Source organism: Pholcus phalangioides, unplaced genomic scaffold (genome assembly GCF_987345545.1).
Source record: "Pholcus phalangioides strain wild (caught in Gottingen) unplaced genomic scaffold, Ppha-v1.0 ptg000027l_1, whole genome shotgun sequence".
Lineage (NCBI taxonomy): Eukaryota > Metazoa > Arthropoda > Arachnida > Araneae > Pholcidae > Pholcus > Pholcus phalangioides.
The window spans coordinates 7,469,672-7,488,542 of record NW_028301617.1 but is presented as its reverse complement, the minus strand read 5'-3'; the positions used below and the strand labels follow the sequence as shown (position 1 = coordinate 7,488,542).

The 18,871-nt window shown below is 38.6% G+C and overlaps 1 protein-coding gene across 1 annotated transcript; it reads right to left on the bottom strand.

The window, feature by feature from the left end:
- Positions 1-322: 322 nt before the first annotated feature.
- LOC149068321 (uncharacterized) lies at positions 323-13,635 on the bottom strand. The gene is made up of 2 exons (XM_089251743.1): positions 13,451-13,635; positions 323-4,329 (listed from the first exon to the last, which is right to left on the bottom strand). The coding sequence occupies exon 2, from the start codon at positions 3,509-3,511 to the stop codon at positions 2,285-2,287; it is 1,227 nt and encodes a 408-aa protein (XP_089107869.1). The 5' UTR covers positions 3,512-4,329; positions 13,451-13,635; the 3' UTR covers positions 323-2,284.
- Between the last annotated feature and the right edge of the window lie 5,236 nt (positions 13,636-18,871).

The window sequence follows — 18,871 nt, the reverse complement described above, 5'->3', positions numbered from 1 at the left end:
AAGCTAAATACTGTACACTGATCAGTCTGTGCTTGTTATAAATCTATATGAAGCTAGGTGACTTTTTTTTTTGCCGAAATCTTCGTTTTACCCTATTTTTGACTGATATTGCGTCAATCAATCTAAATGTTTTGGCGGGCCACGGGTTGAAGACAAACATTTAGATTGATTGACGCAATATCAGTCAAAAATAGGGTAAAACGAAGATTTCGGCAAAAAAAAAAGTCACCTAGCTTCATATAGATTTATAACAATATAGATATATATATATATATAGGATACATCGAACATATATATGCATTTTTTTTAAATTTCAGTTTAATTCAAAGCTGTCAACATTAAGCAATAAATGAGAAAAAAAACCCTCATGTTCTTGAATTGTATTTGTTATCAATCGAGGTGGTGTGGTGTCATAGTATATTTACAAGGGTGACGGGTGCAATCTTCCTTCTCTGTCCCAAAACGGTCCAGGTTAGCCCACAGAGAACAGGACACGCACTATTTTTAGACTTTTTTTTCTTCTATCTTCCTGAACTTTCCATCTTGAAGAGATATTCTAGCCTAACTAGGACAACTTATAATAGTCCATATCACCCGACACACCAATCAGCCGCCTTAGTCGTCCAAATTTAATGAATGGGGCACAAAGTTAGTTTATGGCTTCATTTTTTTCAGGTTTTTGTTCGCAGTATGGTATATCCAAAATATTTTCTGGGCTGGGAATGTTTCTGGTACGTGAAATCTAGTGTATGTTCTTCAGCAGGTTGTTAATAGAGATAAAACTATATAGAAGAGTGAATGGAGCGGAAATCGTTGATTACCGAACCGTACATTGGTATGTTATAAGTAGGGCTCAGATTTTTTACCTAAAAATCTTAGAAATATGCGAGCATTAATGACTTATAAAACAAAATATGACCTTATAATATTTTTATTATGTCGTCTCTTCTTTTTCAGTTACTGTTTCTACCTTAATAAGTAAATAAACAAAAAATTCATCAATTCACTTTTTTAATCAATATCTCTCACCAAATTCAAATAAAAACGACGCCTACCTTATGTATAACTGTTAAATCCGACTATTATATAACTTATTTATTATAGCTGTTCTTGAGTACGTTCTAGAATGACACTGAATTTTATGAGACTACCATTGTTTAGTTATAAAATATTTGAAGAAACTACTTGACAGAAGTTTTTTAAAAAATTCGGAAAAAATTACCAGCTTACTTATGGAGCAATATTTGAAGAACACTTCCCATAAAGCATACGTCTAGTTTCTGCAATGTCGTTGATTGTTTCTCAAGCTGAATTGCAATGTTGCTTCATATTTAAATTAATTTTGTGCTGGAACCGTTAACATTTGCAGCAAAATACGACGCAGCGATACCATCGACCCTTCTTTTAACCACTTTACGATCAAGGACGTAATATTTCGTCCATACGCCAGTGGAATAAATTCAAACAAGTTCACCCCGTTTTCTTTCCTCTCCTCATCCTCGCGAAGAGTTGTTGAAACCCTGAGTTTTTTTTTCCTCTTTTTTTTGTATACCCCGATAGTGATTTTTTTTTCACATATGACGTACCTTTTTTTTTTTATAAGCGTGAAAGAGAACAGGTTGGGTGAGGGTGAAAAGAGAAATATAACTTTGCACCTACATTCCTATCAACCTATCTATTATACTGTTTTACTCTTTCTTTATCCTTTATTCAAACGTGAGGTTAGGACAAGATTGCCATGTTTACTGCCGATTCCTCAAATAAAGAGCATCCAAATTATTACGTCCTTAATCGTAAAGCAGTTAACAAGATTTTATTGTATATCAACATGCAAACAAATAATAAACAAAAACAGTGCAACTAGTCCACTGTTGCCACCTGTTTGATAAAAAAACGAAGCTTGATGCACAAGAATTCGACTACATATTACAAAGGCAAAAAACGAAGAAAAGCAACGAACTCCCGACTTTCTATGAACAGAGTTTGATGTTAGAAATTAGGAAAAAAAAAACTTGGTAAGAGTTAGTACTCTAAAAACGATTAATATACAAGCGATACTACAAGCTATGCAACTTGCAACAGATTGACTAAAAACCTGAATTTTTGGTTTCTCAACCAATCCGTGTCAAGTTGCAGGTTGGATCGTTTGTAGTATCGCTCCAGTGCACATCCTGGCTAAGAAATTTGCATAGGCATTTTTTTCAGAATGGATTTATTTTACAATACTCTCCGAATTCTAACTCAAATGGTGTTACTTCATAAATCTAAACAAGCTCTTCTCTACTCATGTTTTCTCTCCCATGTGAATCCTCCTGTGTCTACTTAAGACATACTTGTCTGAAAACTTTTTGCCGCAAACATCACACTCATATGGTTTTTCTCCTGTATGGACTCTTCTGTGTTCCTTCACGTTATACAATTGTGAAAACATTTTGCCACAAACATCGCACTCATATGGTTTTTCTCCTGTATGGATTTTTTTGTGTCTACTCAAGGTATAGTGGTCTGAAAACTCTTTACCACAAAAATCGCACTTGTATGGTTTCTCTCCCGTATGGACTCTTTTGTGTCTATTCAAGGAATAGATTTTAGTAAACAATTTACTGCAAACCTCGCACTCATATGGTTTTTCACCAGTGTGCACTCTTTTGTGTGCACTACAGGAAGAGTTGTCCGAAAATTTTCTGCCACAAACATCGCACTCATATGGTTTTTCTCCAGTATGGAGCCTTTTATGAGCACTCAAGGAAGGGCAAGCCCAAAATTTTTTGCCACAAACATCACACTCATATGGTTTCTCCCCAGATTGAACACATTTGTGACTTTTTAACTGAGAAGATTGTGAAAATTTTTTACCGCAAACATTACACTCATATGGTTTCTCCCCCGTGTGTATTCTTCGGTGTATTCTCAAAGAACAGATTTTAGAAAACATTTTACCACAAACTTCACACTCATATGGTTTTTCACCAGTGTGCACTCTTTTGTGTACATTCAAGAAAAAGGTGGTAGAAAACTTTTTGCCACAAACATCGCACTTATAGGGTTTTTCTCCAGTGTGGAGTCTTTTATGTTCATTCAAGTTATACAATCGTGTAAACATTTTACCACAAATATCACACTCATACGGTTTCTCCCCAGTGTGGACTTTTTCATGTGTTTGTAAACCAGCCAATTGCGAAAACTTTTTACCACAAACATCACACTCATATGGTTTCTCTCCCGTGTGGATTCTTCTGTGTACTCTCAAGGAAGACTTTTTAGAAAACTTTTTATTACAAACTTCACACTCGTATAGTTTTTCACGAGAGTGGATTCTTTTTGATATACTCAGGGAAGAGCCGTCCAAAATCTTTTCACCATAAACATGACTTTCGGATAGTGTCTCTACAGCGGGGGACATATCACGTGTGTTCAATGAGGATATTTCAGTTAATTTTATATTACAAATGTCACCGTCATATACAGTTTCAGCACAGTGAGCTTCTTGAGATGTATTTATAGATAGCATCTCTGCAGGAATGCCCAAATTTGTTTGATGAGGCTTTTCTTCAGAAGGTATTTGATTTAACAAATCGAAATCTCCGAACAAATTGCCAATCTTTCTTTACAAACATTACTTTCTAATCATTTCTTTCCAGAATGAACATCTTGTGCTGTCTAAATACAATGGGCGATGAAAACCTTTTATCGCTAGCATCACACGTGAATACATTTTGACTACTGTGAATCAATTTATAGTCTACTAAATCAATCTGACAAACATATATTAGGTGTTGTTTTTTTTTTTCAATGTATTTTACATGCCATGTGTTTGTATGGTTGAGGATGCAGACTTTTGCCTGTTAATAATCACTTTTACCTGTATTTGCTTTTTACAAATTGCCTCTCTAAATGGGATTAATGGAAGGCTCTCCCATCGGATAGGCCATGTTGTTTATGTGGTCTTGCATTATTTTGAATGCAACACTGAACTAAATTGGAGCGTGTATTTCTTTGTTCTTCAGCAGATGATTCTTAATCTTCTTCTGAAATCTGAGTACCCAAAATTGTCATGAACAAGGTATTAATGTAATCACTATCTACATTTCATATTGGCATTGAAGACAAGCTATTCATACTGGATTTACTTTGATATGAAACTATGAGATGATCTTGGAAGATGATGGAAATTATACTTGAAGTTTGTTCCACAATTTTAAAAATGTAGTCAGACATTTCAGGAGAAATGCATCCAGTGTTTCTTATTTACTTTGAAGATATTGGTTGGAATATATTTTCGTTCTTTCTGCTTCCTTGAAGATGATGATCTGTCGGATTTTCAAGTTCCTGGCAATAAAAAAAAGCCAACACACTGATAAATATTTTATGACTCATAAAAATGTAGAAATTATAATTTCTGATAAAGACAAATTAGCGTAAATATATTTGAAGTAAATATTTTTGAGTGGGCTACTCACATAATAGCATAATTAAAAAAAATTCCTGAAATTTTTTTTTTGAAAAATTAAAATTATTTATTCTCCATAGCACTATTCCAGTATCCTGTAAGATTGACTCCAGCCAAAGCAAAATGACAGAAATGAATTGGTTGCAAAAACAATTTCTGGCCAAAATAGGGTATTAGCAACCACAGATAATTCTTTTCTCTCTCACAATACACTGTATATATATATATATATTTGTTTTTTTTTTTTTTTGGAGTCTTCCACAGTCCAGTCTGTCAACTCTCTTCGACAATGCACATAGTAAATTATGAAAATATGTAAGTTTTTTTTAAGAATGACGCTCTTTCGAGACCACTTTCAAAAGCACAGTGTAAAATGTGGAAATTACAAGGTCTGATATAAATAAGTCAAGGAAGGTGAACCAGATGATTTTACTGTGTTATCCATCCCTTTTTAAAAGGATGTGTTTAAATTTTGGCACTCAACGCCAGTGGAATCATTTTTTGACAAATGAAGCACTTTCATTTCTAGCTTTTTGCTGAGCATTGTAAATATTGTTTATGCCTGCATGCCCTAAAAATACAGAAGAAAACTGAATGTTATTGACTATCATCAGTCACAAAACCTAGAATAGGGGGAACCTAGAACCTATGCACACCCAACTTCTTTGTTATGCAAAGTGTTGTTTCACCTATACACAAAATGTACACCATAATTTTGAATGATGAATGTTAGTTCAGTGGTTCTCAACCACTGGAAGCTTCTTGTGGCCCAGTTGAGTATTTTTTTTTCGAGTGGAAGGCCTGGTTATAAGCACGACTAATGGGAAATGAATGGGAACAAAAATTAAACAATGAATCACTCACAGCCAAGTTTGACTGATGCCAGGGCCTAGCCACAGGCCTGCACAGTTGAGAAACACTATGTTAGTTACTATCCAAGATCAGGAAGTAGTAAATACAAAATTATTTTTTTCAACCAGGTAGAAGTTTCTAAGCATTACTATACTAGTTGAACCCTAAAATAAAGCAAATGGAATATTAATAAACCACCAAATGGTCCACACACGCCTCCCCCAAATAACTTTAAAACGATACAATTTCTGCTTTGGCAGAATCATTAATTGCAATCTACTACATTTGTATTATTTGACATTATATTGATGATTCCCCCCTCAATTAAAATCAATTATACAAATTTTGTTGATAAGTTTTGGTACAAAAGTAGGAAAAGTATGACAAAAACTAGAAAGTAGGACATTGTAGGAAAAGTAGGACAACGATAAATTTCTCACCAATGATAATTTTTCAAAATTTGTTTTGAATCACCTACAGTGTAAAACTCCTAGCGATAGAATGATATTCTTTACTGAGATAAATCCCCTCTGTGACGATATATTTTTCAGCAGATTTCGAAACAGAAATTTCGAAGAGTAGTATCTATTTTTCCGCAGATCGAAATATAATTTTAATATTTCATTTGAAATATTTTTTTCTTATAAATAAATTGTATCATATCTTTGTTCTTCCGAGGACGGCTAATAATATTGGTATTTGGTACCAACTGATCACCAGTAGTGTTGATGAAGTTTTCGGTATCACCACTTTTTTTGTGTGACGCACCAAAATGTGTGTGTATCGCGATAAATTAATAAATAAATTACAAGAGAAACATTTCTAACTGAATTTTGTTTATCACTTGTTACTTGAGTAATCTATAATAGCGCCCCAAGTCCCTTAAGTGTGCTTAGAAATGTGCCACGGCCCATTTAAATAAGGCAAGAATGTGCAGCGAGCCAATTCAGCAGTTATCTATAAGTGTGCTGCAGGGCACTTAAGGGATCTCGTTATGTGGTGCTCAGTTTAATTTTAAAAATAAAGTTTCAGGTGACCAACATTTGGCCCGTGGGTCATGGGTTGAGCACATGTATGCCTTAAAGCAGGGGTTTTCAAACTGTGCACTGCCAACCTTTGTCAGGGGCACCACGTTATAGCTGACTTGAAGGTTTTTCGAAGAGATTCTTTGTTAAACTGCTATGTTGCAGATAGGTGTTGATTAGGGAAAGTGACCCCGTGGGTGGAAAAAGTTTGCGAACCCCTGCCTTAAAATAACATAAAGACACTCAAAAGATAGTTTCTGAAGGTTAAAAGAACTGAGTTCTCAGCTAGCGACTACTCAGCTTGTCTTTTCTTCCTTGTAAAAACAGATGTGGAACAGACTCTGTCCAATTAGGGATGAACACTCATTATGGGAACCTGGAAAAATCAGCAAGATTCCCGGGCATGGTTAGCCATTGAAAGTAAATTATTCAAGGACTATTCAAGTACTTTCCCAGGCAAAACTTCAAGGACATTCATATTAAGGGAAAAAATATCAAGGAAAAAAAATTATGATTTTTTTTCAAAGAAAGGAAATTGGATTTTTTAAATTTATATATTTAACATTTACTCTTTTTTTTTTTAATTTCGAGTTTGAAATGCTAAAATTTATCAAATATATATCATTCTTAAGATGGTTATAGTTCTCATTTCAACTTGTACACAATGTCGTCAAGTTTTTAAGGTCTTGCTTATGTTTTTGAATACAACCATTATGAGTTAGTATACAAATGACACAAATCGTTGTATTGAAAGTGTTTTGAAATTTACCTTTGATAAAAAAAATCAGAAAGCATGTAGTCATATATGCAGGGTGACCCATATGACCTGTATTTCCTTGAACATTCCCATATTTGCATTTAATTTTGTCCATCTCGACTTCATCACAAAAATATTTTGTTATTTCCCGAATTTTTATCAAAGCAAATTAGAATTTTTATTGTTCACTAAAATTAAGTATTAAAATTATTTTCCCAACCCTATAAATTATAGTATGATAATTATGACTTAAAATTTGAATATTCATCTCTCATATTTGTCATGTAAATGTTAATTTTTTTTTCACAGAACTCATTTAAATTCACTGCTTCAATGCAATGGTTCTTCATTTTCTGCCTTTGGTGATTATAGCAACTTCGCTTACCTTTGGCATCATTTCTGGTGACAATCAGGGATTTTCCCATATTTTTATTGAGGAAATATGGCCAACTTTTCCTTTTTTTTCCAATTGGCATTCATTAATTTAATAATCAAATACATTTTGAAGCAATATCTTGAATGCAGTATTATACTGCCAGATATTAGGCAACATAATTTAAAAAAAAAAAATGAAGCAGTTGAAAATTATTTTTTTTTCAAGGACTGCAACGATTTTTCAAGGACTTTTAAAGACTCGAAAATTAACTTGCAATTTTCAAGGACTGTACAAACCCTGAAATAACTTGAATTATTGCAGACCCATCTCAATTTTATAATCTACTTCTAAAATTTTTGAAACAATCATTAAAAATAGTATTCATTCTTTCTTATCCAAAAATAAGTTCTATTCTGGCAATCAATAAAGTATTCTTCCTAACAGAAATACAGAATCAGCTCTACCAAACTTTTCTGAATTCCTACACAAGAACATCGATAAATCTAGGTTTTCCTAGATTTATCGAAGCATTGTTCTTGATATCCGAAAAGCATTTGATAGTGTGAGCCATCAAATCCCCCTTTCAAAATGATATTCCGGAATTAGAGGTAATGCATTTAACATTCAAAGATCTTATCTCATTAACAGAACCCAAAGAATAACTGTAATAAACACTTAAGTAATACTTAGAAAATAATTGCAGGAGTCTCCTCCAGGGTTCGCATTAGGGCCATTACTTTTTATAATACATATTTATCAATGACTTATGCAATTAAAAAATTTCTGGTAAAATAATAGCATTTGCTGATGATACTGTGATATTATATTATGGGGGAAATTACCAAACACTCATTAACACTATTAACAGTGGCCTTCTGATTCTTCAAAACTACTTTCTTGATAACAACCTAGAGATAAATGTTTCTAAAACTAAATTAATTAACTTTTCATGAACAAATATTCAGTTAACCGGTTTTAATCCAACTTTCCATAATCAACTCGTGTACATGCCAACCTACTAGTATAATTTCCACTATAAAATATCTTGATGTATATATTGATCAAAAAATTTATAATTTCATTAACACATAAGAATATCTTCAAGCAAAGCTCTGTGTTTTAGTTTACAAATTTTACCATTTCAAAACAATTTGGAAATTGACCTTTCACTCACATTTACTTTACAGTTTATCACTTTGAGGAAGTGGCTACATATTGTCATCTAATTTCCTTACAGAAAAAATTATCAGACTTATAAAAAATGATTATTATAACTACGGTTTGATTTTTGAAAGGACAGTGGCAAAAAGTGAAGAAAACCAGGCAAAAAAAATATTACATTGTAGATGTTATGTAATTATCAATCATTATGACTATAATTTTGATGAAATACAGTTTTTCACTATGGTTGGGTTTTTGCCGGGACAGTTGCAAAAAATGGAAAAAACCTCGCAAAAATTTGTATATATAAAAATTATTCTTTTTACTCAAGACACACAAACTTAGTTTCTCAATTACGAAATATTTTTTTTCAATATAAAAACTTGAAAACCATGTGAAACTTATAAAATTACACGGCATAAAAATGAATATTCAGCAACCAAAATATGAGAACATATCTAAATAAAATATGCATTATCCAGATTTGTTATAAAAAATTGATAAGTATAAGCTTTATAATTATTTATTCACAGAAATAATTTGAAAAAAAAAATTCAAAACAGGTAAATTTTTAAAGAATTGGATAATAATATAAACAATAAAAACTGGAAAAAAAATGGGCAGTTTTTACCATGGTTTTTCCCAACTGCGGTGAAAACTTGCCAACTCTGTTTTACACGAATTATTTTCTTCTATATTTCTATAATATTGAAGCCATTATAACATTAATAGAGCATTGAAATCAATCAATAATATTTATACTATCAAGTGCAAGAGCATTTTGTTCAAGATGGAGCGTATTTGGAACACAACTGTTTGAGCAATGGTTTTTAACAAGCTCTTTCCCTTAACAACAATAATGAAATATGCTACACAAGAGAAAAAAAACAACCCTTAGTCTTCTTTCTCAATTGTTCTTTAGTGCGCAAACATATTCAAAGTTTGTGTTGAACAGCTCTTATATGAAGTGGAGAATTTAAATTTTGGTTGTTGTGATTATCAGCTTAAGCAGTAGGGAAAAAAATTATAATACCACAAACAAAAAAAAACACACACGGTCTATAATTGTGTTACTCTTTTATATGCTTTCATCCTGGCTGTAACAGCTGTATTACCATGCATATGGCCACATTGTGAATTCCCCAAATTTTGCTATTTCTTTTTATAATCCCTGGAAATAGTCCTTATATCATCTAATGTTAAAATAGCAAGCTATTGTAATGTTTACTTTTAATTTAAGAGATTCCAAACAAAAAAAATTAACAAATGCTTAACACAAATGTTGAAAATTAAAATACTATGAGCTCAGTCAATGATGGTGAGATCTATTTACATATACCCTATCTAATACTTTGGAATGCAACTTTGTGGCACTAACTTTTAACTGACCTTTACCAAAACTAATAAAATGAGAGGGAAATTTTTACACTCTCACTTCGGTGGTGCAGCTCATATCATTGAGAAGACACCAATGAGTAAGGCAAATACACAAAAAATAATAAAAGTCCTAATGCATTTCAACACCAATGGGTGCAGTCTTCAGAGGAAAAATTTAACCACTAGTCTCACTGACAGAGTTTCCCACTTGGGTTGAATACCAAATCTTAACGCTCGGTTGCTCAGCGGAAGAAGTACATCTGTTCACTTCAAACGTCGTGTTCAGAATGAAGCTGTGAGCCTGCGTGAGATACTAATGCAGCGTCCTGGTTGGACATTTGCGGAATAGTGCTATCCGATTGGTCCATTCGATTTTTCTTCTGAAGACGGCACCCATTGGTGTTGAAATGCATTAGGACTTTTATTTTTTTTTTTTTTTTGTGTATTTGCCTTATTCGTTGGTGTCTTCGCGATATTCTTGGGCAAAATTGATCAACTCTTCTACAGCTTATATCAACCTATGTTGTTGGATTTCATTAAGAAAAGACGTGTTTTATTAAGAACTTATTCACAAGCAATTTGCTTGGCAAAAATGGGTTTTATTCATCTTCAACCCTTTTGTCTAATCGAAAGAAAATCATCTGATTCCACAGGAAAAAAAACATTTTTAATAATATTTCAACTTTGTCAAATAAGCTGAGATTCTTCGAACTTGCTTCCAGTCCCGTCATTTAGGGGGGGGGGGGCAGAAAAACCCCTGGCTTTTGAAAATACACTAAAAATGGTATATATACACTGCTGGCCACCCAAATTGCAACACCAAGAAAGACAAGAGATATTTCAACAATATTTATTTTGTAGATAACATGTTGACCAAGCATCAAATGATTAAATTTATAGACTTCTGTGAAGTGTGGTTCCTGCCAAAATCAGTAGCCAGAGTAGCCGCCATTGTTGGAGATCACCGCTGCCACACGCCTCGGCATTGATTCAAAGAGACTTTGGATGTGTTCTTGGGGTACAGCAGACCAAGCAGCTTCCACGCGTTGCCAAAGTTGATCTGGTGTGGCAGCTGGGGATGTAATCTGGGTCAATCGTTGAGCAACCATGGACCACATGTTTTCTATCGGCGAAAGATCCGGAGAGCGAGCTGGCCAGGGAAGCAATTCAATCTGGCGATTGACGAAGAACCTTTGGACAATGCGTGCCACGTGTAGTCGCGTATTATCCTGTTGAAATATGGCTGTGGGCAAGCCCTGAAGGTAAGGAAGGACAACTGGCTCCAACACCTCGGAGATGTAGCGCTGGCTTTTTAAAGTACCGGCAATGCGTACTAGAGGAGTGCGAGAGTGATATCCAATACCGCCCCATACCATAATACCCGATGCAGGACCAGTGTGGCGGTGCATAACGCAGCTGTTCAGCATCCTCTCTCCACGGTGTCTCCAGACTCGAATCCGACCATCGTGGTGTTGCAGACAGAAGCGTGACTCGTCAGTAAAGACAATTTCATTCCATTGTGCCGTCCACATCCTTCTTTCATCGCACCATTGGCGGCGGAGACGTCTGTGGTTCTGCGTCAAGGGTAGACGAAGCAATGGACGTCTTGCGGACAGACCACTCTGCTGTAAACGGCGTCGAATGGTACGCGCAGACACTGGATGATGCGGTACAGACTGAATGTGCTGTGCTATGGTTCGTGATGTGGCTGAGCGATCCGTCACTGCCATACGCACAATACGCCTGTCATCATGTGAAGTGGTGCACTGAGGTGGATGCGATCGAACACGTCGGTCCGTCGTACCCTCCTGCATCCAACGATCACATATCCGCATTACAGTTGTTTGGTTTCGTCTAACACGACTACCGATTTCCCTGAAAGATAATCCACAATCTCGGTAGGCCACTATCCTTCCTCTGTCGAACTCGGATACTTGATCAAAAGATGATCGCTGTTTTCTACGAGGCATAATTGATCGTTTTTTTGAAAAAACCACAAGAAAAACACAATTGCCGTACTTCAAATCGTCGAAATCTCAAAGCCCTAAATAGCGCTTTGAAGTGGCGCCACAGGCGCGCGTGATGTGCATCTGCGCTGAAATTCTAATCATTTGCATATCTCACCTCCGCTAATGCATGTTGTAAATTTCATATTATTTGCATGCTTCCTTCAGGGTGTTGCATTTACGGTGGCCAGCAGTGTATATATATACACATACATTGAGTACACATGCTTTGCCGCCCCCCCCCCCCCCCCAGAAAAAGTTGAAATGATGGTCTGCTTGCTTCATGAAAGTAAAAGTTCAAATTTTGAATTCTTTTAATTTTTTTCCGGGGCTGTTTTTTCCCATGGTTTTACAGTATGAGACATAATTATAAGACATCACGAGTATTCATAAAAAAGAAACAGAAAGAATATTTCCACGATAATGAAGCTCAAGTACATTTATCTATCTGCCATGTTGTTTACAATTGTAAGTGAAATTACAAAGATGTTCGAGAAATAGTTTTATATTTTAGTATTTTTGTGAATTCCAGTAAAAAATTACTACGACAGAAATATGAAATTTTAATTTCCATTATTTTACAGTAGCGTAGCACTGTGTTACTTTATGCAAATCATTATTTTACGTCACTGGATAACAAACCAATAAAAATATTTGACATGAATGTCGCTCTCCACTTGTTAATACAAGATATACAGAAGACTGGATGTTGTGAAGATATTTATTATTTGAGATGTTAATTTTTTTTTTAAGGAAGGAAAAAACTCATCTCTGCCTCTACCGGGAGTCGAACCCGGGTCCCTCGATTGCCGGACGAGTGCTCTGACCACTAAGCTACAGAGGAGATAGAGATTTTCCTTCGCTAGAGCGTCATATATATAGCCCTCTGGTGGCTCGTCGTCCATGAGCTATTAGCTGATCGGTTTCACCGTCCATTGCACGGTTCCGTTCGGCATATATACGCTCTAGCGAAGGGAAATCTCTATCTCCTCTGTAGCTTAGTGGTCAGAGCACTCGTCCGGCAATCGAGGGACCCGGGTTCGACTCCCGGTAGAGGCAGAGATGAGTTTTTTCCTTCCTTAAAAAAAAAATTAACATCTCAAATAATAAATATCTTCACAACATCCAGTCTTCCGTATATCTTGAATAAAAATATTCCCTATTTACAACTACGTGCCTTATTATAAAAAAAATGCCACAGGGTATAGAGCTGCAAGACAGTGAAATTTGGCTATTGCAAATGCACCAGTGTCATACGTGCATATGCATTTTCAATGGTTTGTCACTTCTTCAATGTTGCCAATATTATGTATAATAGTTTATTCCTTTATAATGGCTTGTCACTTCTTCAATCTTTCCAGTAATTGAAGAAACCCCGGGCAGCGCCGGGTATTATGGCAAATTTATAACAACAACCGTCGATTAAAAACAAAAAAAATGGCTTACCTCTGAGTGTACGAAGTTGACAGCCTTTCCAAACAACAACAAACACATTGGTCAATCGATAAGGAGCCAATGCTGAAATGAACATAATGCAATGGAATCGAAAGCTGTGAGAAACCTGGGGAAAACTCGAAAGGGGCAGAGAAGTCTGCACGGCGCGGACTTCCCTTACACGCCAGTGTGGCCAGATTGTAGAAAGTCTTAAATAGCATTCAAAAGTAACCGAAAATTACCTGAAATTATTTAAGCTGGTGCTGCCATCCAGAGACCAATATACGAAGTTCACTCTTTTTGTGACCATATTTGCTCGAGTTGAATCTCGTTTTAACGAATACGGATATGACGAAAATCCCGTTTTAACAGACAGGTTTCTGATTCCCCCTGATAAGACTACATAGGAACAATGCAAAAAAAAAAAACTGGAATTCTTTTATGACGAAATTTTGTTGTAACGAAGTGACTTCTCCGGTCTCTTAGTGAGTTCGTTATAACGGTTCATTATTTCTCGGTCTGAAGGCCGCCGGGAGGCTCGTTTTCGAAATGAGTGGTTCATCGTTATCTCGAAAACTACTCGTCGCAACCCCGTCGTGTTTACTATCAAACCCCGCGAAACCGAGTGAGTAGATCTGTATGGAACTGGTCCGAAGGTCTCAAAGTCGCTCATTTTCGAGATGTGAGATTTTTCTTAACCACAAAAATTGCTCGTCGCAACCCTGTCGAGTTTGGCATCCAACAACGCGAAACCGATTGGACAAATTATATGGAACAGGTCCGGAGGTCGCCGGGAAGCACGTTTTCGACATGCGTGGTATTTCGTTATCTCGAAAACTAAGTCCAAACCCCGTCGTGTTCGGTATCAAATCCCGCGAAACCGACTGGATAGATCGTATGGAACAGGTCCGGAGGTCGCCGGGTCGCTCATATTCGAGATGCATGGTTTTCGCTATCTCGAAAACTACTCGTCACAACCCCGTCGTTTTTGGTATCAAACCCCGCGAAACCGGGTGAATAGATCTGTATGGAACAGGTCCGAAGGTCTCCATGTCGCTCATTTTCGAGATGTGTGATTTTTCTTAATCACAAAAATTGCTCGTCGCAACCCCGTCGAGTTTGGCATCCAACAACGCGAAACCGAGTGGATAAATTATACGGAACAGGTCCGAAGGTCGCCGGGTCGCTCATTTTCGATATGGGTGGTTTTTCGTTATTTCGAAAACTACTCGTCGTTCCCCGTCGTGTTTGGTATAAAACCCCGCGAAACCGAGTGAGTAGATCTGTATGGAACAGGTCCGAAGGTCGCCGGGTCACTCGTTTTCGAGATGCATGGTTTTCGTTATCTTGAAAACTAATAGTCGCAACCCCTTCGTTTTTGGTATCAAACCCCGCGAAACCGAGTGAGTAGATCTGTATGGAACAGGTCCGAAGATCGTCGGATCACTCGATTTCGAGATGCGTGGTTTTTCTTTATCTTGAAAACTAATCGTCGCAACCCCTTCGTGTTTGGTATCAAACCCCGCGAAACTGAGTGGATAAATTATATGGAACCGGTCCGAAGGTCGCCGAGTCGCTCGTTTTCGAGATGCGTCGTGTTTCGTATCAAACCCGCGAAACCGAGAAGATAAATCATATGGAACAGGTCCGAAGGTCGCCGGGTCGCTCATTTTTGAGATGCATGGTTTTCGCTATCCCGAAAACTGCTTGCAGCAGCTCCGTCGTGTTTGGGATCAAACCCCGTGAAACCGAGTGGATAAACTACATGGTACTGGTCCGTAGGTCGCTCGTTTTGGAGATGCATTGTTCTCGCTACCTCGAAAACTGCTTGTTGCAGCCCCGTCGTGTTTGGTATCAAACCCCTCAAAACCGAGTGGATAAATTATATGGAACTGGTCCGAAGGTCGCCGGGTCGCTCGTTTTCGCGATGCGTGGTTTTTCATAATCTCGAAAACTACTCGTCGCAACCCCGTCGTGTTTGGTATCAAACCCCGCGAAACCGATTGGATAAATTATATGGAACTGGTCCGGAGGTCGCTCGTTTTGGAGATGCATTGTTCTCGCTACCTCGAAAACTGCTTGTTGCAGCCCCGTCGTGTTTGGTATCAAACCCCTCAAAACCGAGTGGATAAATTATATGGAACTGGTCCGAAGGCCGCCGGGTCGCTCGTTTTCGAGATACATGGTTTTTCGTTATCTAGAACACCATTCGTCGCAACCCCGTCGTGTTTGGTATCAAACCCCGCAAAACCGAGTGGATAAATTATATGGAACTGGTCCGAAGGTCGCCGAGTCGCTCGTTTTCGAGATGAGTGGTTTTTCGTTTTCTCGAAAACTACTCGCCGCAACCCCGTCGTATTTGGTATCAAACCCCGAGAAACCGAGTGGATAGATCGTATGGAAAAGGTCCGGAGGTCGCCGGGTTGCACATTTTCGAGAAGTGGGATTTTTCGCTATCTCGAAAACTACTCGTCACAAACCCGTCGTGTTTGGTATCAAACCCCGAGAAACTGAGTGGATATAAAGTATGGAACAGGTCTGAAGGTCACCGGGTCGCTCATATTCGAGATGCATGGTTTTCGCTATCTCGAAAACTACTCGTCACAACCCCGTCGTGTTTGGTATCAAACCCCGCGAAACCGGGTGAATAGATCTGTATGGAACAGGTCCGAAGGTCTCAATGTCGCTCATTTTCAAGATGTGTGATTTTTCTTAATCACAAAAATTGCTCGTCGCAACCCCGTCGATTTTGGCATCCAACAACGCGAAACCGAGTGGATAAATTATACGGAACCGGTCCGAAGGTCACCGGGTCGCTCATTTTCGAGATGCGTGGTTTTTCGTTATCTCGAAAACTACTATTCGCAACCCCGTCGTGTTTGGTATCAAACCCCGCGAAACCGATTGGATAAACTATATGGAACTGGCCGGAGGTCGCCGGGTCACTCGTTTTCGATATGGGTGGTTTTTCGTTATTTCGAAAACTACTCGTCGTTCCGCGTCGTGTTTGGTATAAAACCCCGCGCAACCGAGTGTATAGATCGTATGGAACAGGTCCGAAGGTCGCCGGGTCGCTCGTTTTCGCGATGCGTGGTTTTTCATAATCTCGAAAACTACTCGTCGCAACCCCGTCGTGTTTGGTATCAAACCCCGCGAAACCGATTGGATAAATTATATGGAACTGGTCCGGAGGTCGCTCGTTTTGGAGATGCATTGTTCTCGCTACCTCGAAAACTGCTTGTTGCAGCCCCGTCGTGTTTGGTATCAAACCCCTCAAAACCGAGTGGATAAATTATATGGAACTGGTCCGAAGGCCGCCGGGTCGCTCGTTTTCGAGATACATGGTTTTTCGTTATCTAGAACACCATTCGTCGCAACCCCGTCGTGTTTGGTATCAAACCCCGCAAAACCGAGTGGATAAATTATATGGAACTGGTCCGAAGGTCGCCGAGTCGCTCGTTTTCGAGATGAGTGGTTTTTCGTTTTCTCGAAAACTACTCGCCGCAACCCCGTCGTATTTGGTATCAAACCCCGAGAAACCGAGTGGATAGATCGTATGGAAAAGGTCCGGAGGTCGCCGGGTTGCACATTTTCGAGAAGTGGGATTTTTCGCTATCTCGAAAACTACTCGTCACAAACCCGTCGTGTTTGGTATCAAACCCCGAGAAACTGAGTGGATATAAAGTATGGAACAGGTCTGAAGGTCACCGGGTCGCTCATATTCGAGATGCATGGTTTTCGCTATCTCGAAAACTACTCGTCACAACCCCGTCGTGTTTGGTATCAAACCCCGCGAAACCGGGTGAATAGATCTGTATGGAACAGGTCCGAAGGTCTCAATGTCGCTCATTTTCAAGATGTGTGATTTTTCTTAATCACAAAAATTGCTCGTCGCAACCCCGTCGATTTTGGCATCCAACAACGCGAAACCGAGTGGATAAATTATACGGAACCGGTCCGAAGGTCACCGGGTCGCTCATTTTCGAGATGCGTGGTTTTTCGTTATCTCGAAAACTACTATTCGCAACCCCGTCGTGTTTGGTATCAAACCCCGCGAAACCGATTGGATAAACTATATGGAACTGGCCGGAGGTCGCCGGGTCACTCGTTTTCGATATGGGTGGTTTTTCGTTATTTCGAAAACTACTCGTCGTTCCGCGTCGTGTTTGGTATAAAACCCCGCGCAACCGAGTGTATAGATCGTATGGAACAGGTCAGAAGGTCGCCAGGTCACTCGTTTTCGAGATGCGTGGTTTTTCGTTATCTTGAAAACTAATAGTCGCAACCCCTTCGTGTTTGGTATCAAACCCCGCGAAACCGAGTGAGTAGATCTGTATGGAACAGGCCCGAAGTTCGCCGGGTCGCTCATTTTCGAGATGCATGGTTTTCGCTATCTCGACAACTACTCGTCGCAACCTCGTGGTGTTTGGTATAAAACCCCGCTAAACTGAGTTGATAGATTGTATGTAACAGGTCGAACCTTCGCCGGGTCGCTCATTTTCGAGATGCGTGGTTTTTCGTTATCTCGAAAACTAATATTCGCAATCCCATCGTGTTTGGTATCAAACCCCGCGACACCGATTGGATAAATTATATTTAACTGGTCCGGAGGTCACCCGGTCACTCATTTTCGAGATGTGTGATTTTTCGTTATCTCGAAAATTGCTCGTCGCAATCCCCGGCGTGTTTGGTATCAAACCCCGCGACACCGATTGGATAAATTATATTTAACTGGTCCGGCGTCGGCCGGGCCTCCTCGTTTTCGAGATGAGTGGTTTTTCGCTATCTCGAAAACTGCTTGTCGCCGCCTCGTCGTGTTTGGTATCAAACACCGCAAAACCGAGTGGATAAATTATATGGAACTGGTCCGAAGGTCGCCGAGTCGCTCGTTTTGGAGATGAGTGGTTTTTCGTTTTCTCGAAAACTACCCGTCGCAACCCCTTCGTGTTTCGTATCAAATCCCGCGAAACAGAGTGGATAAATTATATGGAACCGGTCCGAAGGTCGCCGAGTCGCTCGTTTTTTAGATGCATGGTTTTCGCTATCCCGGAAACTGCTTGCCGCAGCTCCGTCGTGTTTGGGATCAAACCCCGTGAAATCGAGTGGATAAACTACATGGTACTGGTCCGTAGGTCACCGGGTCGCTCGTTTTCGCGATGCGTGGTTTTTCATAATCTCGAAAACTACTCGTCGCAACCACTTCGTGTTTGATATCAAACCCCGCGAAACCGAGTGGATAAATCATATGGAATAGGTCCGAAGGTCGCCGGGTCGCTCGTTTTTGAGATGCATGGTTTTCGCAATCTCAAAAACTGCTTGTCGCCACCCCGTCGTGTTCGGCCTCAAACCCCGCGAAACCGAGTGGATAAATCATATGGAACAGGTCCGAAGATCGCTGGGTCTCTCTTTTTCGAGATGCATGGTTTTTCGTTA